Source organism: Manis pentadactyla, chromosome 11 (genome assembly GCF_030020395.1).
Source record: "Manis pentadactyla isolate mManPen7 chromosome 11, mManPen7.hap1, whole genome shotgun sequence".
NCBI lineage: Eukaryota > Metazoa > Chordata > Mammalia > Pholidota > Manidae > Manis > Manis pentadactyla.
Genome location: NC_080029.1, coordinates 12846901 through 12869535, shown reverse-complemented (window position 1 = coordinate 12869535; position 22635 = coordinate 12846901). Strand labels below are relative to the sequence as shown.

The 22635-nt window shown below is 46.3% G+C and overlaps 1 protein-coding gene and 1 long non-coding RNA gene across 5 annotated transcripts in view; one reads left to right on the top strand and one right to left on the bottom strand.

The window, feature by feature from the left end:
* The window catches only part of DGLUCY (D-glutamate cyclase), a 72324-nt gene that overhangs the window by 10274 nt on the left and 39415 nt on the right, over positions 1–22635 (top strand). For 3 of the 4 annotated variants that reach the window (XM_036882330.2, XM_036882329.2, XM_057488214.1), the window contains 2 exons: positions 16661–16789; positions 20983–21136. In XM_036882330.2, coding sequence (XP_036738225.2) covers positions 16684–16789; positions 20983–21136 — 260 coding nt within the window. In that variant the 5' untranslated portion in view covers positions 16661–16683. Of the gene's footprint in view, positions 1–16404; positions 16477–16660; positions 16790–20982; positions 21137–22635 lie in introns of those variants that run through there. The other variant, XM_036882331.2, reaches the window with a different exon arrangement.
* LOC130679468 (uncharacterized) lies at positions 18259–22631 on the bottom strand. The gene is made up of 4 exons (XR_008992415.1): positions 22115–22631; positions 20665–20858; positions 19817–19915; positions 18259–19364 (listed from the first exon to the last, which is right to left on the bottom strand). It is a non-coding gene; the product is annotated as an uncharacterized LOC130679468 (long non-coding RNA).

Here is a 22635-nt window from a genome sequence, read left to right as displayed (position 1 = left end):
ACACACATACTCTTTAATTTCTAACCAGTATGTTGTTTGGCTTTGCAGAGCATGGATGCCTATTTTTAATGTGGCATGCAATATATGTTCTTCTGTGACTTCTTTCATTCAACATTATATATTTGAGAATATTTGTGTGGATGTGTGTGGCAGTAGCTCACTATTCACTGCTGTATAATAGTCCACCATCTGGTTATTTCACATTGCATATATCTGTCCTCCTGTTTAGCATGTATACTTAATGGGTGGAATTGCTAGGTTTAAGGGTGCTCACATCTTTAACTCTCCTGGATAAAACTAATTGTTTTCACAAAATGATTATAACAATCTACTCTTCCACTAACAGTTGATGATAGTGTTTTAGTTGAACTCATTCTTGTCAACTTTAATTTTTGTCAGTCCATTGAGTGTGGACTATGTCTCATTATGGTTATAATTTGCATTTATTTGGTTAGTATTGAAATGAGAATCTTTTCATGTTTATGGACCATCTGCTTTTTCTCTTCTGTGAAATGCCTATTTATGTCTTTCCTCCGATTTTCTGATGGGCTGTTGGTATTTTTTTTTTATTGATTCATAAGAACTCTTTATGGATTTATGTCAGTTTTATATGGTCAGATTCTACTTGCACTTTGAGATTGCCTTTATTTTTCTTGTCTAAGAAACCTTTCTCAACCGGAGGTCATATGTTCTTTTTCTATTTTCTTCTAAAAATGCCTTATTTTGTCTTTCAAATTTAAGTATTTAATCTTTCAGGCTTAAATATTCAATCTCCCTGGCTTTGATTTTTGTGACTGCTGTAAGATCATCAGCTCCTGATTTTACTTTTCCCCCCCATATATCTGCAGTGCCCTATCTACCACTTTCCAAAAAAGTGGTCATTTTGTCTCTCTGAGCATTCAGATTTTCTATGTTGAACTTCAGTTTTTCCCACAATCCACTGCAGATCAGTATTTTTGTAAGTATAATCAAAATTACTAGAGAAGTGACATTTTGAAAAGATACACAAAATAAAGACCCCAATTATTTGTTATTAGATTTAATAAACATAAACTTATTTTGTCAAGTTGCTATCAAAATTTCTAAATGCTTACTTTTCACGTCTGTATTGATCCTGGGCCTGTGGTAGACAGTTCAAAGATGGCCACCAACACACAGATCACACTTTGAGTCATGCTACTCTGTACTACTGTACTCATATGTTTGTTTATTCCCACTTTAATATCAGTTAATCTTTTTTTTAATTGTGGCAAAGTGTACATAACATAAAATTTATCATCTTAACCATTTTTAAGTGTACCATTCAGTGGCATTAACTATATTCACTTAATGTCCAGCCATCCCCACCATCCATCTTCAGAACTTTTTTAACATCCCAAACTGAAACTGTCCCCATTTGATCATTACGCCCTATACCCCCTTCTCCTAGCCCCTGGAAACTACCATTCTACTTGCGTCTTTACAAATTTGACTATTCCCGGTACTTCAAATAGACAGAATCATATAGAATTTGACCTTTTGTGTCTGGCTTATTTCACTTAGCATAATGTCTTTTAGGTTCATCCACATTGTAGCATGTATCAGAATGCCATTCCTTTTTAAAGCTGAATAATATTCCACTGCATGTATATACCACATTTGTTTATCCATTCATCCACTGGTGGACATTGGATTGCTTCCATCTTTCAGCTCTTGTGACTACTGCTGCTGTGAACATTGGTGTACAAATATCTGTTGGAGTCCATGCTTTCTATTCTTTTGAGTATATACCCAGAAGTGGGATAGTAGTTCAATGTTTAATGATTTTGAGGAAATGTTACATTGTTTTCACAGAGGCTCTGCCACTTTACATTCCCACTAGCAATGTGCAGTGGTTCCAGTTTCTCCATATCCTTGCTAGCACTCATATTTTCTGGGTTTTTTTTTTTAGCCATCCTAATGAGTGTGGAATGAAATGGTGTCTTATTGCAGTTTTCATGTGCATTTCTGTGATTACTAATGTTGAGCATCTTTTCATTGCCTACTGGCCATTTGTATATCTTCTTTGGAGAGATGCCTATCCAAGTCTTTGCCCATTTTTAAATTGGGTTGTTTGGGTTTTTGCTATTGAGTTATGAGGGTTCTTTCACTCAGTCTTAAATATTATGGTTTCATAATTCTTGATATCTAGAAGCTCACATCCACACACACACACACACACACACACACACACACATATAACTTATATCTATTTACTCAGTCTTATTAATTCAAATGCTAATCTCATCTGGAAACACCCTCACAGACAGACCCAGGAATAATGTTTAACCAAATATTGAGCACCCCATGAACCAATCGACTTGACACATAAAATGAACTATCACACTGTTACTATTTCTCCTCCTTCCTTTTAACAACTCTTTAAAAATACAAAAAACATTCTTAGCTCACAGTCTATACAAAAAAATTTGGTAAACCCTGGCTTAGACTGTCTTTCAATATCTACATCTCAGTGAAGTTTTGTCTTTCCTACAATATAGCGATGCTTGTGTGATTTGCTAAATAATCTATAAAAGTCAAGAGTCAGAGAGCAAGCCACGGCCCACCATGCTGATGTACACCCTCTCAGCCTGCGGTCCACACTGCCGCCCCTCTACCCATCAGATTTTGTGTCTTTTGGAAATACTACCAATCTGGACCCCACCAAATAATTGCCCTAACACCAGACATTTTTTATTCGAATAGCTACAGAGTGAGACTCTGGCTCTCTCTTGCTGCCCTCTCCTGGCTGACCCATTGTTCAGGATCAGAGGAGAGTCCTGGTGGAACTGACACAGCCCGTGATCCCTTCAGGTCTGGTTACTGGTTTGTAAACCTGCCCTGACTTTTACCAGTGGAAAGTACTAGCAGGGATCTTAACACTGGCTGTGATGGCCAAGTTTATTAACTCTTGTAGGATCCTGAGACTTTTTGAATATAGGCGTTATATGGAAAGAAGAGTTGTACATGTTTCCTATGTGCCAAGTATTGCTGAACATGGATTATTTCATTTAATCCTTGTAAGACCCATGTGAGCTCCATATTCCTTGGCTGTTCAGCATTCACTTTGCACTGGTAATGAGACTGAGACCCAGAGAGGTTAAATAACATGCCAGAGGTCCACAGGCAGGAGGTAGTGGAGCTGGAGCTTAGAGGTAAGCCCATACTGATCGGACTCTAAAGCCCGTGTACTTAACTGCTACCCAAGGTTCTCAATCTTTTGTACAGAGTCTAATTCAGGGGGAATCGTGTGGAGCTCAAAGTTTTGCATTTTTAACAAGCACTCCAGGATTCTGATGCAGGTGTCCTAAAGATCTACACTTTGAGAACACTGCCTCCCATAAATAAAAATTGAAGTGCTTCCCACAGAAGGATATAACTATTCAATGCCAGAAGCCTCATTCTGGGGTGGAACAAAATGCTAGGCCTACCCGCCTGCTTTGGGTATGAGGGGAGATCAGCAGAGGTGATAAAATGTAACAGTCTCTTATCTCTTACCGTCCCGCAGGCTTCCCTACCCCTCTCCCTTTCTAAGCCCCAGAGAAGTGCTGCTCAATCAAATGTGCCTAAAGAGATGTAACATTGCCCTCCGCTGCGAAGTGTATGGCCTCTGGGTGTATACACTGTGTATACACTGAGCAAATGTAAGCTGGTTATGTGATGACACTTAAAATCTAAGGGAAACCTGGCTGTCTGAGGAACAATTTCACATCTTCACTGAAAATGTACATTGAACCAACCAAAGGAAAGCAAATATGTCCTTTCTTTATTAAGTCAGACCCAGTGCTCAGGCTGTCAGATCTGGAACTGTTCACACCTTGCTGGGCAGAGACAAAAGGAAAAAGGCTTAGTTATAATCTAAACACAATGAATTTGCAGTGAAACAAAGCAGCCTGGGCTTCAACCATTCCTAAGTGTGCTCTAACTTTCAATAGCAAATCTGTTTGGCAATGAATGGCATGGAAACTTCTCCCCACCTGGTGGCCAATGTTTTCTCAAATTTCTGTATCTCTCTTTGGCTTCTGGGTAGGGCTGGCCATCATCCACGGAGCAGGGGCAGGGGCACAGATGCCTGGTCAGCCACTGGTTAGTGCCCTACAAACGAAAAATAGAGTAAGGACACAGCAAAATGAGGTCGGGCATGGTGCTGGGTATTTGACTGATATGGTTTCATCTTCAACAACCCAGAGACATGTTGGGATTATATCTTCATTTGACAGATAAAAAACGGAGGCACAAATAAACAAAGACACTTGCCCAAGACCACCCAGATAATAAGAAGTGGGGCCAGGAATCAAAGCCAGAGTCCTTGCCCTTTCTATGCAGCCATGTGCCACTGTAACGGACCATGGCCTGTGCGTGTGTTCATCTCAACAGAGCCTCTACTTCCAGTTCATAGCGGCTCCACTCACAGGCCTTGGCGAAAGGCCACTTGCCTGTGGGTCCAAGAATAACATAAATACTATGATCCATTTTTTAAAAATGAGATTATGTATGTCAAGCACTTAGCTCAGTGACTGGTACTTTTTAAAGTACTCAGCAGACCCCTGGGCATAGTCAGGCCCTTGGGCCAGGGAGTTACTGGACGGCGACTATTTGGTAAGGAACTCTCCTCAAGTTTGCTACAACGGTGATCGAAAATAGGAAGTAAAAACAGCCTTGGGTTCAAGAAATCTATAACCCAGCTGGGGAACTGACATAACTTAATGTTTAGAAAAAGAAATAAAAATCTATTCATGGACTGCCTACCATTTCTAGTCCTGGTCTTACCACCTGCTAAGTGGTTAGCCTTAGAGGAAATGACTTCACATCTTTTTGGGCCTCCTGTCCTCATTGGAAAAATGGAGACACTCCTGAACTCAAAGGGTTTTATTGGTAGGATTATGTATTGTTGATTCTCAGTAAACAGTACATAGGGGCTGAAGGTAAAGGGGGAAACAGAATTAGGTGGACTTTCTTCCAGACCTAACTTTGAAATTGAGCTCTGGATGTGATGAGGCCTTGAAACTGCAGAGATGGAATAACACTCCTGGCGCTGTAATCCTCAGTTTATGGCAATCCAAGTCAAATCAGTTTAAATATTAGTGCAATTTACTGATTCATAGACCCAAGAAATTCAGAGGGAAGGCAAGCATGCAATGCAGTCGGATCCAGGTGTTCATAACACCGCCGTGGCCCAGCGACAGTCTGTGGCAGTGCTTTGAGCTGGCGCTCCTGGGTCAGCTTTGTCTACGGGCTCACCATGCTTAGGACAGTCAAACAGCTGGAGCAGCCCAGGCCTCGCCCCTGTAGCCCGGCGGGCCTTCTGTCCTCCCTTCGCAGGAAGTCCCCAGAGTCATTCTGATTGGACACCCACTTAGGTCATGTGAACCAATCCCTGCCTGCAGTAGATGGAATTGTGATTGGCTTAGTTTAGGTCACATGTTCTGTCTACAGTGCCTTGGAGTAGAGTCCAGTTCCTGGGAAGCACGTGAATCCTCGAATGGAAACTGGGCCCGTTTCCAGTGGGACTGGCAGGGAGACAGCCACAGTGCTCATGTCAGCTGTGTTTGTGAAATCAAAAGGGCTGAGTAAGCCATGTGAGGGTGAGCCACGCAGTCTTGCCTGGCAGAGCATTCTTGAGGGGGAGTTGTGAGAAATGGCATTTGGGAGGCCACTGGGGGCCCTGGAGGGGCCCGGGTCAGCCACTGGGCCTGGGCCTTGTGTGAGCCCAGGAGTTTTACTGTAGTATTTACCAGCACCATCAGCAAATTCAGGAAACGGACCGGTTTCCTCCTATTATAAAGACTAACCTTTATTCATTAGGTAGAGAATTTACTCCACCTTAAAATGTTCAGTGTGGGGCCAGAGGAAAAGGGTGCCCACCGTTTCGGAGAGCCCACGGTGTGCTGACTCTGGACCGGAGGCTTTTCCTGCATTTTCTCCTTTAATGCTCCCAAGCTCCCTCTTTGACAGGAGGCATTGTCCCATTCTGCAGAAGTGGCAGGAAAGAGAAGTGCAGAGAATGGTCTAGGGTTACTCAGCTAATTATGGGCAGAGGGGAGTACATGACTCCCCAGGGCTGCTTGACTCCAAAGCCCACAGCAGGAAGATTCCACTGTCCTGTGTCACAGCAAACGCCCGAGCTGATGACCCTTCTGCATGGTGACACCTGCTTCAGAGCACAAGCTTGTCCTCAGCTACATTTGTTGTGCCCAAGGACACGGATGGATGTGGGAGTCTAGAGGCAGGTGGCTACTCGTGAGCAGGGGCCCTGCCCCAGTGGGACGGAGGGCAGGAGAGCCAGGCCGGGCTGAGCATCCTTGTCCTGGTGGTCACAGAGCCCCTCCTCCTCACATGCTCCTCTCCAGCAGCTCCGAGCGCTCTGCTCAGCGCTGTGCCCATAGGGCCTCCTCAACTGCCGCAAAGCTCCTCGATGCAGGTGCAGTTACTACCCCCATTTTATTGGTGGGCAAACCAAGAAACAACCATGGAGGCTGAGGTCACAGCAAGGGGCTTGCCCGCAAGCGGTGTGTATTCTCATGTCCAGTTTACAGATGAGTACTTTCACCGTTAAGAAACTGCCCACTAATCTCACGTGGCTGACAAGTGACTGAGTCAGGATTCACACTCAAGTTCTGACTGACTCCAGAGGATGGTGAGGTGCTCTGCTGTGGAGGGGCGATTTCATTTAGGGAAGTTACCTGGTCTTGAGGATCCCCCCCTGAAGAGAATGTCCCACTTACTCCCAGGAGAGCTCGCGATCCACTTTATTGGAATGAACCCAGGTCCTTTCTTGGGTCATCTGTATGTACTGATGTCACTGTCCCTCTCCCCTATGCCCACTTCATCCCCCTTCCCCGAATAGCTTACAGGGGCCAGGTTCCCTTGCGGACTCACTCAGGAACTGTACCCCTGTGGCAAGTAGAGTCAAACTTCCTGGAGCCTCAGACCATATCGCCCTCCAGGATGCCGATGCTGATAGTAAGCCTTGTATTTTTTAAGGCCACCCACAACAAAAAACATGGAAACTGGGAATGGAAAAGGTCCATGTGAGCAGCCCTCCTGTATAACAGCTGCAGGCGAAGGTGACTGCAGGGAAGTGGATGGCCCCCCTTTCCTTTATGTTCTGTTTTTAGCCTGTGTTTTTCAGAGCAAGTAGGTGCCATGGTGATAGGTGCCATAGAAATAGATGAAGCACACCGCCCAGTGAGGGCTGCAAGTCGTTCCCATGGAAATGTACCAGTGCTGGGGAGAGCCCACCGTGCTGCTGCCAACCGGCTGCTGCACGTGGCGGGAGCCCTCCGGGCGGCACAGCCCCCAGACCTGTCCACTGCACTGCTGGGGAGGAGGCATCACTGTAGGGCAGCCCCTCAAGGCTTCTAACTTTCTCCCTGTGATTGTCTGGGGCCCCTGACGGTCTCCCTCTGAGGGCACCCATGGGGGCCTTCTCTCAGACTCTTTCCAGGGAACTCACTTAGGATGCCTGGCCTTCGCTCAGCACAGCGATCACCTCCTCTGACAGTGGCCTCCAAGCTGATTCTGTCAGTGTTCCCATGCTCGCCATTGGCAGCACACGGTCCCCATCCTGCCTGGATGTGGAGCTGTCACCGGTTTTATGCAATGAGTAATAGGGCTCGTGGGGCAGAGCTGCGTGTGAACATTTGGTGGTCAGCAATACTCATAAAATGAAGTCTCAGAGGATCGCAGCCAGGCGTGATCATATCTGGGATTGTGGTCTTTGGTTTGTACAAGCTCTGGCTGTACAGACTCAGGTCTGACCCCAGCTATTTGTGGAGGCGGCTTTGATGGACTGAAAGACCCTTTGAAACAATGATCCCAGCCATTCCATGGCATTTGTACAACCCTTTCGCTTAGCTGTTGATAGATGTATGGAAATGAAACTGCTCTGAGCTTAGCTCATTTTTATTTGGATTTAGACCAGTTATGGGTCTTCTGAAACATAACTTGTATGTACACATGCCCTTTAAACCTGTCTTATATTAGGCCTGGCAAAAGAGATAAGTTTAAAGGGCATGAGTTGTTGTATCTGTATCTGTCCACTTCTGTAATGGGGCTTTGTTACCATACATTTATCTGTTTCCTTGCATTTTTGCTATCAGATAATATACTTCCTTCAAAGCAGAACAAGTATAATTCTTGATTAACATGTGGTTCTGAGGCCAATAATTCTAAGAACTGACCAAGTGAGAGATAATTTTACTCTCAATTAAAGAAACACGCACACATCCCCTGACAAAGGAAATTTTTTTTTAATTTAATAATCAATACCACCACTGACTAGTAAATTATTGCCCAAGTAGTTACAGATTATGAAAATCAAATAACTGAGAGGTGCTAAAGAAATGTCCTTCCTGGCATGTCTGGCATTTGGCATGAAGAGATTGAAACCCAAAGAATCCAAGCACTTTGTTCTTAATTCAGCATATCTTCTATGTATGCAGGTGTCGTGTCATGTCATTGCCACAAGGCAAGCCCTGTCCCAGCAGGGGAAGAGCATGGAGCCTCCAGCTCCCCCAGCCGTGGAGTGGTGTGCACAGTGACCTTGAAGGAGGCTTGTAAGTCATCTGCTGGTTGAGCAGGGCAGTGGAAGGGTCGCTAGACCTAAAATTTGGTTTACCCTGCTGGGACGCACACAGGGAACCATGTGATTCAGCATGTACCATTAGTAGCATCATACACTTAGCCTACATCTGGATTCCGTTTGTCATGTTTCATGGTTACAGGAATTTGGTCTGACAGAGCAATGCAGAACCTCTGCATTAAATAAGCAAACATGTGTGCTCTAGTTTTCCAGGCCAAGCAAACTATCAAACAGAAGGGTTTGTTCTTCTTGCCCACAGTGCTGTTGCACCCTGGAGTGTGGCCACTTGGTTGGATTGCTTTATTTGGCTGAGTAACTAAAAGCAGATTTGCTTTGAAGAATGAGGCTCCCAAATCTTCTGTAACTCTCTAAGAATGGACATTCAAAGTCACATCTGGCAGAAAGAGTTTCCCCCAGATTTTCAGAGTCATAAAATTCCCATTTGGCCACGTGAAGCATCCACACAAAACCTGCCTTTCCCAAGATGAGCTCCTTCCCGTGGAACTGGAACAGGCACCCGGAGTTAGAGACTATTTGGTATTTAACTCAAGACGCACCCGACCTTTGTGTCACTTTTCTTTTCACACCAATGATTCGCAACTAAATGTTAAATGTGAGTGTACCTTAACCATCACAGTTTACCTTTTTAAATTTAAATTTTAATTGTGATAACATATATACAACATAAAATGTATCTTCTTAACTAGTGTTAAGTGTACGGTTCAGTGGCATTGAGTATGTCCACATTGTTGTGCAACCATCCCCATCAACCATCTCCAGAACTTTTTCATCTTCCCAAACTTAAAATATGTCCCCATTAAACACTAACTCCCCATTACCCACATCTCTATCCCTTGGCAATCATGATTCTACTTTCTTTCTCTATGAATTTGATTATTCCAGGCCTCTCATATGAACAGAATCATACAGTATTTGTCTTTTGTGACTGGCTTATTTCACTTAGCATAATGTCCTCAAGGTTGACCCATGTTGTAGCATGTGTTAGAATTTCCTTCCTCTTACTAATATTCCATTGTATGCATATACCAGCTTTTGCTTATCTATAATTTAATTTTCCTATAGCTTTTTTCTATTTTTAAATTTTGAGGTAATCACAAAGTGACAAAAATTGCAAGGGGACTACAAAATATCCTCTTTTTTCTTGAACTCCTTAAGAATAAGTTGTCCTACAGTGACTGTAATGGGGTTTGTGGGGGGGACTTGGTGAAGGGGGGACCCTAGTAAACATAATGTTCTTCATGTAATTGTAGATTAACAATAACAACAAAAAAAGAATAAGTTGTCCTATACTCCATCATAGTCCATACTTTTGTGTGATTTTTTCTGCATACAAAGACACTTCCCTACCTAACCACAACACAACCATCAAAACCAGGAAATGAATGCGGATTCATACTATCATTGAATCCTCAGAGTCTAATCAAGTTTTTCCAATTACTGCAATAGTGTCTTTTGTCTCAAAAAGATCTAGTTTGGAATCACTTGCATTTAGTTATGTCTGTTTAGTGTCTTCCAGTCTAAAAGAACAGCTTCACAGTTTTTCCTTAACTTTTATGACCTTGACAGTTTGAAAGACCATAGATGTTTCAGAATGTCCCTCAATTAATGTTTGTCCATTTCCCCATGATCATATTCAGGTTATACATGTCAAGCAGGAATACTGCATTCTTTTCCTTGCATCCTACCAAAATTTACCCTTTTGATTTGTTCCTAGTTGAATGATGTTCACTTTGATTGCATGATTAAGGTGGTGTCCACCAGATTTATCTACTATAGACTTCCCTCTTTCTTATTAATAGGCATTTTGTGGGGAGGTTCTTTCAAACTATGTAAACATTCCACCCATCATTCAACTTTAATTATTTCTTATGTCCATATGGACTTGTGGACTCCTATGTTAGTAAGTTATTCCTGTCAATATTTATTTTAAAGCTCACATTGGCCCCCTTTGACCAGTGAGTCCTTGCTATATGGCCCCGTCATTCTTTGAGCACATCCTGTCCTAACTTTCTGGCATGACAAGATGTTCCAGGCTCATCTTGTCTTCCTTGTCTCGGTTATGGAAACAACCATTACTCCCAGGAATCTTGATTTATTTTAATGGAAAATGGTATTGATCATCCCAGGTCTGGGCACTAGATATGCTTATTCCTATTGCAATGTTGCTGCTCCCCGACAGAGCAAAGAAACAGATGTTTCCCCCAACACACATACAGATATGCTCCTTACCCTCTGATACCATGTGCCATGCCACCATTTCTTGACTCACTAAGAATCCCTCCTTACCCTGATTAGCCTGGGACACCACAGGCCAGGCCACCCTCCCCTGGGATGTCCTCCTCATCACTTGGTCTTTGACCCCTGCTTTGGGCCACTATGGCTTCTGGCCCTCCATCCCCCACCATGGACTCCTCTACCTCACTCTGCTCCACCTGATGGCTTTAGGACTGAAATGTTTAGGAAGGGGAAGGAGAAGGGCCCATCCTCTGCTGTGGTGGAAAATACTTGTTCTGTTAACAATCCTTTGCATATTGGGAGCACTTGTATCTGACCCACTAAATAAACAATACTGATTAGGACTGCCAGCATTTCCCCAAACTTTTGTCTCTGTATGGTAATGAAAACAATTTTTACGAAATATTTATACAGTTAGGGTGCCTTCTCCCATCGGCAGCATCTATTTTGCAAACTTGCAGTTGTATTTAGGCTGCCACCAGCAACTCTCTTGGCAAACGCTGAGCAACTCCCACCACAAAATTAATGAGAAAAGGCAAGGTCTGAACACCTACTTACTCTGTTTTTCTATTATCAAGTGGTAGGACTCTGCAGAAGTGATCCAGGAGACATTGATAGGAACCAGAAATGGGGACTTATAATGCTGTGAACTGCTTATGCTTGTGAATACTGTGATCTTCCTGGTTAGACTATGAGCATCAAGGACATGGACTGTGTCTTCTATGATTTTTAGTACCTGTCAAGGTCGGGTCCTGAATACGATCCTGCAGGTGTATCAGGTGCTCTCCGTGCTTGTTGGCCGACAGAGCTGGGAGACTCTGCCATGGAAGGAAGGGAAAAAGAACCAGACTTCCGGAATCTGACAGCTGCTTGTTGGGCTTTAGCCTGGACACGTTAGCTTCTCTTGGCTTCTGAGCCACAGAGTTTCCCTCCTGCCTCCCTGGCTGCCTCATCTCAGCTGCCTTCATGCATGCCACTTGCTCTGCCCACCCAACAGTGGACACTTATTGGGTGCCTTCCATGTGCCAGGCCCTTTGTGGGTTCTGGAGATACCACAAGGGATAAAACAGATCAAAAGTCCTGCCCCAGCCAAAATGAAGGCAGAATAAAAAATCCCCCCGTGTGTGATCCTGGAGCGAACACGGCTGTTCTCCTGAGGCAAGCTGACCACTGGCTGGTCTGGCTTTAACACACGAAGGGTTAAAGCAGCCTCTCTCCTGCAGGGTTTGCTGTGGGGGGGGCACTTACCATGTGCGCATCTTTCTAGCCTGGCCAGCCCTCTCATCTGCCAGCCCCCCGCTTTGCCTGATCTGCAGTGTGTGCCCCGCTTGCAGCCAGAGCCATCTTTATTAAAGCCAAGTCACTACCGCTGAGAACGACATGATTTTCCCATCACCCTCAAGAGAAATCCAAATCCCCTCAGGAGCTGGCCTCTAGTTACCCTCCTAGCCCCTGCTCCCTCTCTTGCATCGAGTATTCCAGCAGGGCACAAAGCAGGTTTCCTCCACTGGCCTCTCACCTTTGCTCGTGCTGTCCCCTAGCCCAGAGTGCCCCCCTGCCCATACTGCTGGTCTGACTCCTACCCTTTCTTTTAGACTCAGTGCTTTCTCCTCCTCTACCCTCAGCCCACATGGCCCAGGAGCACTCAGTACATGGTGTTAACGTTCCTGAAGACAGACACGGTGGTAATTATGTGTTTAGCGTCTGTCTCTAGGGATGGCAAGCCCCCCTGTGAACGTGCGCAGGCTGTATGTTCCCCACTGTATCTGCAGCCCGCTGGCTGAGGAGTTACAAACACAGGCGACAGTGCATGGCAGTAGCTGTGGCCCCGCCAGAACTGTCCTAAGAGCCTCACACATGTGTTGGCTAACTTAATCCTTCCCACACTCAATGAGGGACATTCTGTTATTAGTCCCTGTTTACAGAGGAGAAAATAGGCAAAGGGAGATTAATGATCCCCCCCTAAGCAAAGGGGCAGGTTTAGAATGGAGACAGTCTGCCCTGAAACTGTGCTCTGTGCTGCGATGTCTGTTGCCCGATGGATGGCTGATTGTGCCTGGACACTGGGCACTAGCGGGCGCTCAATAAGCAGAACTATTACCATCATCACCACAGTGTTTGCTCTCCCAGCTGTGCACGCCTCTTACATGGGGATAACTTCTGTTTTATCCACTCAGTGAACTTAGCGTACCCCACATGGTTGGGACTAAGTAAGTATTTCCTGAATGAATGAAAACTTGTCAGTGACCCTCCCTTCCCACCCTCCTTATACTTGTCAGAAGTATAAGGAATGACTTACTTTACCAGAATGTTTTATTTCTTTAAAAAGGACCCAATTCTACATTCCCTATATATATTTAAATTAAAGTCCATTTTCAAGTAAGTAATGTTTACATACTGTACTGTTCAAAGTTGCCGGAAGTCCCTCTTCCATCAGAGCCATAGCATGGTGCCACTCCAGAGGTGTCAGTCACATTAACTAGAGTGTGGCAGCCACTGCTTCTGCTCGGGCCCCATCCACCCAGTTTCCCCCTCTGCAAGCACCACTGATGGCTGTGCTTCATCCTTCTAGAGATGGTCAACATGCATTTGAAGAGACTGTAGGTGTGTTATTCAACAATGAATTCTCCACTTTGTCTTCTTCATTTTACCTCTTTGGGAGACTGTTTCATATGAGATGTATAAAGCAGGCTCATTCCTTTTAATGGTTACATAGTATCTCATTTTATGGTATGGGTATACCATGGTTTAACTACTCCTCTGTTTAACCAGTGTTCCACGTATTTAATCAACCTCTGTTGGCTTGCTTCTAAATTGTTTCTATTACAAACAGTACTGCCATATGCTCCCATCATTCCACCCACTGTTTGAGCCCATCTGGAGGGTACATTCCTAGAATTGGATTGCTTGGGTAAAGCAGAGAAATGACTTTCTAATGGTGAAATTTCAGTCATCTGTGACAGGCAGAGATGAGATATTTTTATACTGGGTTGTGGGTGTGTCCAATCCTGCTAAGGATTGATGATGGCTTGTGGGCTCCCTCTCTAGTATATATGATGTCAAGGAATGATATTTGTGGGTTTGATAGTTTGTTTTTCTCTATAAAGAAAAGAGAGGCTTCATTGCAAAAAGGTGTCTTCTTGGAATCTGACCAAGGCTCACTAGTTAGATCCCATCTTACCTTACTTCTAGAGAAGACCTCAGTGGACAGTGACACAGTTGGGCCACTCCAGGCCACTCAGCAGTGAGTTCACTGGAGGCCCTTGTGAAAGGCTGAGAAGTTCAGGGTTCAGTCCTCAAAGAAACATGGACTCAAGAGACTCTGGCCCCAGAATCACCGTATGGGGGAAAGGAGGAAGGTCCTCGCTATTCCTACAAATAACTTGATCCCTATTAACACCACAGGGTAGATGATAGATGGATGGTTGGATGGATGGATGGATGGATGGATGGATGAATAGATACAGAGATAGGTAAATATCAGTCAAGCAAACATGAACTTAGACTTGCTTTTGGATTTGGGCTCTACCACTTACTAGTTATGGGAGTTTAGGCAAAGTCTTTTACCTCCCTAAGCCCCATTTCTTTTCTATAGTGGGTTGGCAATGTCTTCTTTGTGGGGCAGTGCTGAGGAACAAATGGATCTAAACCAATGAGGGTAAAGGGCCTGGCACAGTGCCCAGCATGCAACGGGGTCCCATATATGCTGGTAGCTGCTGCCATTTATCACATAACTAGGCATCCTCTGGTTGGTGTACTGAGGGCACTTCTTTGGCAGGAGCCAATGAGCATGACTGCTGCCTTCGAGGGGAAAAGTCTGTAAGGTAGAAGTTCTCAGCTTTCCCTCCCTCCCGGCATGCATGTGGACGGCACTCAGGTGCCTGGCCCGCTCCGATGTACTCTTCACAGGGCAGGATTTCCAGCCACGCTCACTTAACTCCAGGCCAGGAAAGCAACATTTTACAGGAATGACCTAGATCCACCTAAATCTATATTAAAACAACAAGTAAATAAAGGAAAGGAAAAGCAGTCATCCTCAGATTTTGGTCTTCTGGCTATAATTTATTTGCAAAACAACACCCAGCTTCCACCTTCTGCCTTACAGAGTAACAGTGGGTGGGATGGGTGCGGGGTGTACGGCGAGGGCTAACGAGTGGGTGCCTGTAGGGTCTCTCACTTCAGTGGGTTTGGGGTAAACTCCGTTCTCTCCTCCACATATGAGTCGAGGACATTTACCAGAGGGGTCTGGCCACTGTCCCCACGAGGCTGTAGAGTGCTTCTCTGATCTTTGCTGGGTGCCAGGCTGAGGTGCTAAGCCCTCTGCAGTAACCCTGAGGAGCCATAGACATCCAGGGCCTTAGCTGGTACCTCAGCGGCTTGGCCAAGGGGTCAGGCCTACCAGACCGGGCAGGCGCTCCCAGTACAGCAGGCAAGCACGGCCTTGACCTGCCAGAGCAGCTGCTTCTTCAACTGGGGAATGGGATCCAACCCCACCTGACCCCGCCAGTGTCCTCCAGCCCAGCCCTCCGGGACTGATTGTCCTCTCTGTGTCCCCAAAGAACTTTGCTTCTGCAGCTATTAAAACACTCACTGTCAGTTTAAAATTCGTCTCTACACCACCCAGGGCAACATTCTTAATATTTTGTTTGTTAGAGACTTTACGTGACCTCAAACTCTTCACTAAAGTGGCCATGGGGTTTACGTGGCTTCCTATCTATGAAAGTAGAGTTGAAAATACACCTTGGTAGTTTGGAATCTCATTGGATTCTTCTCTTCAGATAGAAAGACAGTCAAGCTTATCCAAAACCTTCAGTATGGAGACTGCCCTTGAATCCTGCTTTCACCCATTCTGCTGTCAGCCAGTCATTCAACAAACATTTACTGAACTCCCACTTTTGTTCCAGGCACTATGGCAGGCATGTGGCCTATTTAGATGAGGACATGGGCTGTTCCTTGGAGGCTAACATGATATGACCATCTGGATTTGCTGACACATTGAACCTCTCTTTCTAGCGTATAAGAAGTGACTTAGAGGATTCCTTTCTAAGCATAATTTCCTAGAGTTTGGGGACCATCTCTTTATTTTTAAATCTACTGTATTCACCAAAAACCTGTGTAAGACAATGTGCCTAGAGTAGTGGAGGGTGGGGGATATTAAGAAGAAGATGTAAATTCTCTGCCTTCTGGAGACCTAAATCTAAACAACAGAGGTCACATGTAGACAGAAAATCTGGCCTGTTATTTCATTTGTGATTGCACGTGGCAGCCCCTCATTGGTTCATTTGCTCATAGGTGTTTTTAGTTTTTTAGTGTGTACTGTGCACTTAGTTGGTGATAAGCCCTATAGGAGGCCCAAGCGGTGGCCCTGCCCTTCAGGCATGCGGGGTCTCCTGGGAGACAGAAAGAGGGTTCAGAGTCGAGAAGAACATCCAGCCGACTGTGACTCCAGGCCGAAATCAGTGCCTTGAAAAATGCCCTGGGGGTAAGGAGGCCCAGTGCCAGCCAGTGAGCCTGTTGGCTGCTGTACAGGACAAAGATTCTGAACCAGTTCAACCGCAAAGGCCTTGGGGGAGGGAGGGAGGAAGGCATACCAGACCAGGGGAAGGGCATAAGCAAAGGTACTGAAATGTTGGGAGTTTCTCGTTAGAAACCGAGATGTGCAGTGCGGGGAGAACTTGCTCCCGATGATGCCCACTCAGGGCGGGACCGGGAACAGCCTGCTGGGAGGCGGTGTCCGGTGCCACTCTGTGCCCTCAGGGGAGCTCTGCTTTCTCACCTCTTCCCCTTCTTTCTCTCACCCAGATTCTGGCCCATTCACAGATAGCATGATGACCTTCACAATCCGCCTGAAGTCCTGCCTTCCCTCCGCTGTAAGGACTTTGATTCTACAGAAGAAATCAAGCACCAGAAACATGTCCAGCGTGGCTGGTGGTGAGTGGTGCCCGGTGTTTAAAAACATGAAAAAATAAATCCCTGAAAGACCAGGTGTGTAGGGCCCAGGAATTCCTGAGAATTGGAGCTTCTGCATGGGAGATAGGAAGTAAGCAATAGGTTACTTAGCTCTGGTCACTGCGTAATTCCCCAGAAGGACTGGTTACTCGGTCCAGAGCCAGGTGTGAAGCCCCTCATTTGGGTCTAGCACCACCCACTTCTGCTCAGTTCCCAGAGCTCCGCAGTGGGGACAGCAATGGACTAGGGTGATGAAAGGGGTTGTCCCCACTGGGAAAAGTGCCCCCAGATTATGCTGCATTTTCATCTGGTTTTGATTCAGATCAAATCTCTCTACATTGGCCTGGTCTTCTCCAGGTAGCACCCATCTCCTCACTGTCCCCCAGGAGTGGTACCCAAGGTTCTAAAAGATTCTGCAAAAGAAAACATACCCAAATTGTCACTGACCTGAGTCCCAGCAAAATCTTGGAAGCAGAAAGGCTTTTCTGATCACAGTGGAATCGCCAAAGGGAAACCTGCAGATGGTTTACAGTAACAAAGGACAATGCTCATTGCTTAGGGACATGCCTGGCCTCTGTTGCTATTTGTGGGCTAACAGTTATTTAGTGTTGCATAACAAAGCACCCCCAAACTTAGTGGCTTAACCTGTAATTCCCATAATTCTGCAGTGTGGCTGGGTTTAGCAGGGTGGTTCTTCTGCTCCATGTGGTGTCTGCTCCAGCTAGCTCATCCAAGTGGCTTCTTCCTTGCATGGCTGGAGTGTCCTCTGGGGGTGGCTGGAACATTCCTCTCTGGCTTGGCCTAACCTTCCTCTCTCACTATGAAGCCTCTCTAACAGTGGTGGCCAAACTTCTTTACAGAGTAGCTCAGGACTCCCAGGCAGCATTCCCAGAAATGAGCCCTAATGTACACACACATGTCAAGTGCCTGCTTGCATCACATTTCCTGGTGTCCCATCAGCAAAGCAGGCACGTGGCCAAGGCCAGAGTCAGTGGGAAAGGGGCTCCTTGAGAGTGTGAACCCTGGGAAGCATGCTCTGTAGAAAGCCACCAAGGTGATGGTCTGCCACAACCCTTCATACCCACGATAACCTCAGCTTAACCTGGGATCGGCCACTGCTTCCTAGAACCTCAGGGAGCCAAGGGAGCAGAATGGTGTCGGAAGCCTGGTGTGAGTCCCAGGGTGGCTCCTTCCCAGGAGTGGGTGAATGGGGCGACCTCTCTAAGCCTCTCCGGTTAACTGACGGTAGCAATAGAGCCTTCCCTCCAATGCTGTGGGCAGAGCAACTGAGCTGGTGTAGGTAAGGTGCTTAATCCAAGTCAGCCACTACCACAGATGCTCCTACAGAAAGGAGGTCCTTCTACAGAACAGCTGGGGTCATGTGGTTTGGAACTGTGTCTTCCAGGACTTTAAATCACATTGCCATTAAGTAAAAAAAAAAATGATTTTTGGTTCAAAGGACTCAGAAGACTCACTTCATTTCTCTCCACAAAGAAAAAGCCATCACGACCTTAGATGGAGCCCAAGAGTCTGAGGGGACAAATGTATCACTTCAGACCATAAAATACCCTCCCTTCTGCATCCTCCACTCCCCCCACCCCCACACCAAAAAGACACCACGCGGCCCTCAAGTCCATGTCCCATTACTAATGGGAACAGCCCAGGGACTTCCATGACCAGCAGTGGAGATGATCAAAACAAAACCCAGTGCCCTCTGAAGTACATTTAATTAAAAAGGAAACAAAGAAGCTCTGTGCATGTAATACCTCCCTGATTTATGGTATTAAAAATCCAATTTGCTCTACAACGGGCTTTGGAGGTCAGAAAGGGGTGGCTAGAGAATGCGAGGCCTCCGGGCTGGCTGAATTCCCTTCAGCCTCACTCCAGATTATTTTTGGAAGCACTCCAGACTTGGTTGAGACGTGCAGTTGGCTTCCTCGGGATTTCAGCAGCTGGGGGCGTCCAGTTCGCCTTCACTTTGAGAGTCTATTGTAGCTTTGCTAGGCACTCAGGTGGTAGGTTTGAGATGGTGAGTTTTGGCACTTGGAGCTGGTCCTGGACTTTTCCCTGGAGATGGTTGCATCTGCATTACTCCATCATGCCCAAGCAGGAGGGTGCCGGAGGCGTAGACCCATATGAGGGCAGCCTGGTGCCTGAGGCTGGTGGTGGTTGAGAGGCACTGAGGGGTCCACATCTCAGGCTTGAATCCTAGCTGTGCCACAAGCCAGCTGTGTAATGCCAGGCAAGTCACCTCATCTCTCTGAGCCTTATTCTCATATATAAAATGCAGATGGTTACATAAATAAGGTCCTTAGCAGAGAGCCTGGCGCACAGTGAGCACTTTGAAAATATTAGCTGACACTGTTATTGCAGAAAAGAACTGTCCATACGTTGAGAGAGCAAATCTGACATTTAGGAGAATTGCCCCCACCCATGGTTATTTCTTCAAAGAACACAGTGATGTTTTCCTCTCGGATGGTCTTTTTAAAGGAAATAGTCCTTCTTTTGGGAAACACGACTTTTCTTATTTGTTTTTCCTCTAGTTACAGAATGATACCTATTTATTGTATAAATTTTAGAACATTGAGAAAAGCACAGAAAGAAAATTAAAATCACCTACAGAGATAACCATGGTTAACATGTAGATATATTTTCTTCTAGTTCCTTGTCTCACTGATTTTACAAAAAAGAGAATATGCTGAACATACTATTTTGTTACCTAGCATATTGTTCCTTTAACCATATGGCTTAACCAAACATTTTTAATATCATTATATATTTCTTCCTCACCATAATTTTAAATGTTTATTCAAGATTCTGTGGAATGAATATAACTCCAACCCCTACTTCCTGAACTCCTGGGTGTTAGGGAATTTACACCCAGGAATGAATTCCTGGGTTCTCTTTGAGGTGGGTGTGATTACTGCCATATTATCCATGGGAAAACCAGGCCCGGGGTCACACCGCTGGTCAGGGGCAGAACTGGGAGCCAAACACAGGTTTATTTACCTCTAAAGCCAAAGGACTTCCCATCCCAGAGGAAGGCTGGTTGCCCCCAGAGGAGGTCGTGGCATGTCTGCAGGGGTCTGCCTCTATGGCTCTGTTTCTCTAGAGGGAGAGTCAAGGATTCTGTGAAGCTGCTCAGTCCAGAATCTGCCCGGACAAAAGAAGTGAGCAGTCGCTTTCCCAAAAAGGACACCCAAATGGCCAATACAGTGTGTGAAAAGGCACTCAACCACATTAGTCATCAAGGTGACGCAAATTAACACCACAGCGCAGTGCCACGGCACACCCGTCAGAATGGCCAGAATGAAAAAGACGGGCAACAGCAAGTACTGAAGAGACACAGAGGAACCAGGAACTCACACTGGTGGGAGGGGGCATCAGTACAGCCACACTGGGTACTGCTCACCAGTGTCTACTGAAGCTGGACCTGTATACACCCTACTCCCCATGTGCATGCAAAGAGCAGTGCCCGTGTGTGCGCCCCAAGATGCAGGTGTTAAAAGGCTCATGGCAGCACCGTTTGCAATAACCCCAAACTGGAAGTTACTCAAATGCCCATCAGCAGTTGTTTGGGGTAAGCACACTGTGATAGTGAGTTTACCACAGCAGTGGGTGTGACCAACTTTTGCTAAACACCGTAACATGAGTAGATCTCCCAAATATATTGTTGGTGAAGAAACTAGACTCAAAAGACACATACTACGTGATTCTAGTATGTAATCTGTGGTGTGAATTCAGGGGTTCTCTTTGAGGTGGGTGTGATTACTGCCATATTATCCATGGGAAAACCAGGCCCGGGGTCACACCGCTGGTCAGAGGCAGAACTGGGAGTCAAACACAGGTTTACTTACCTCCAAAGCCAAAGGACTTCCCATCCCAGAGGAAGGCTGGTTGCCCCCAGAGGAGGCAGTGGCCCCCAGAAGTCAGGGCAGTGGTTCCTCTTGGGTAGGGTGATGGCTGGAAGTGGGGCGTAGTTTCTGGAATGCTGATCATGTTCCGTCGTGACCAGGATGCTGGCTGTGTGGGTAGGCTCATTTCCTGAAAACTAATCAAGCTGTACACTTATATGCATTCTTTCTGTGTTACGCTATAATAAAAAGTCAAGTTTTTTAAAAGACTCTTACCACAAAGCAACTGACTGTATCTGTCCCTTCTGTCACCAAACCCAGGGCTCCGGCCAGCCAGCGTGGTCGTCCTACCCAGGTCCCTCACTCTGGCCTTTGAAAGGTTCTGCCAGGCCAACAGTGGCCCTCTGCCTCTGCTGGGCCGAAGTGAGCCAGGCAAGTGGACACTGCCTACCCTGGGTGCTGTCCCAGACACCAGGTAAAGCGCTGGGGGTACCCGGGTTAAAGCTTGGAAGTGGCCAGATGCGGACGCTGGGTGTCTCTGCCACCAGAGACCTCTTTGTCCAGCCTCAGACACCCCACAGTGCCCAGCTCAGAGCCTCACTCCTGACTCTTGCTCAAGAACGAGCTGCCCTTCCCCTTGTTCCCACTCCCACCCCTGTCCCTATCCCCTGCCTGGGAAAAATCACTGGGATCACCAAGAGAGTCCAGCCCAGGAGAAATCCTGCTGGCACTGCCATCTGTCCACTTCACCACTCAAGCCAGAAACCTGTCTGCACAGGATGAAGAAGAAAATAAGAACAGTATTACCAATACCCATAGATAGACGTTGTTAACACTGTGGTGTATGTTCTCCCGGACTTTTAACGTGGTGAATAAATGGCCCTACCGGTCCTGCTTCTGTAACTCCTGTGAGCAGGTTTCTCCTGCCTTCCCAGCTCACCCTCAACCCTTCTCTCGCCTAGACTCTTAGGACGTCTTAACTGGTCTCTTCCCCCACCCTCCTTCCACCCACTCTCATCTCCTACCTGTGGCTTGATACCAAGACCTGTGGTGACCTGGCCTGGCTCAGTGTCTCCCCCCACCCCTGGCACTCCAGTTATCCCCAGCCCTCTCCCCAGAGAGAAAGCTCCCCAGGGACATTCTGTTGTCATCATTCTGTGGACCCCAGGCATGGGAGAGTCCTTCAGAGACCCCACCTGGGCCTGAGGTCAGCTCCTTACAATTTCCCTAGCCCCTCCCGTGCTGCCTCCTAGAGCAGATCACCCAGGGGGCTGCAGTGCCTGAGACCTCCATGCCATTCACATGCTGCTCCCTCTGCCTGGGACATATTTTCCTCCTTGTCCAACTGGTGAACTCCTATTCATCCTTCAGGACACAGCTCCAGCACCTCCCACTTAGGAAATGGATTTCCCCCTTCCCTGTGTCACTCCTTTTCCTAACTATTAACACTCACTGTTCTGTAAGGCAAGGGTCTGTTTTCAGCGCAGGCGGATTGCATGCTTCTTATGGGCGGGGCTGGTGTCCTGTTCGTCTCCAGAGCCACATCACCTGGCCTGGCGCAGCAGAATGATCTGGAAGTGAATGGAGAATAGGCTTGTAACCAAAGTCTTTCAGTCCTACAGCAGTTTCTCTAAGAGGAAGGCTTTATCTGTTGCTGGCACTGGAAACTTCCTTGATACATGTGTCCTCTGCCCCTTTGGACTGCTTGCCCTGTCTCAGTGGCAGAGAAGGCATCATTGTTTTTTTCTTGCTGTTTTGGCTGGTCTCAGGCCAAGCTTATAGGAAAGATACTGGGGTGGGGCCAGGGAGTACATTATATACATGCTGGTTTAATAGTTCCAATCTAAGATCAGCTACACTCCCTCCAATGCCTGGAATTTCAGCTCCAGGCATCCTCTCTTCCAGCCTATTTTTAAAAAGGCATGTTTAGGGACCGTACTGAATCTGGGGGCCTGAGAACTTTCCCTTGTGTCC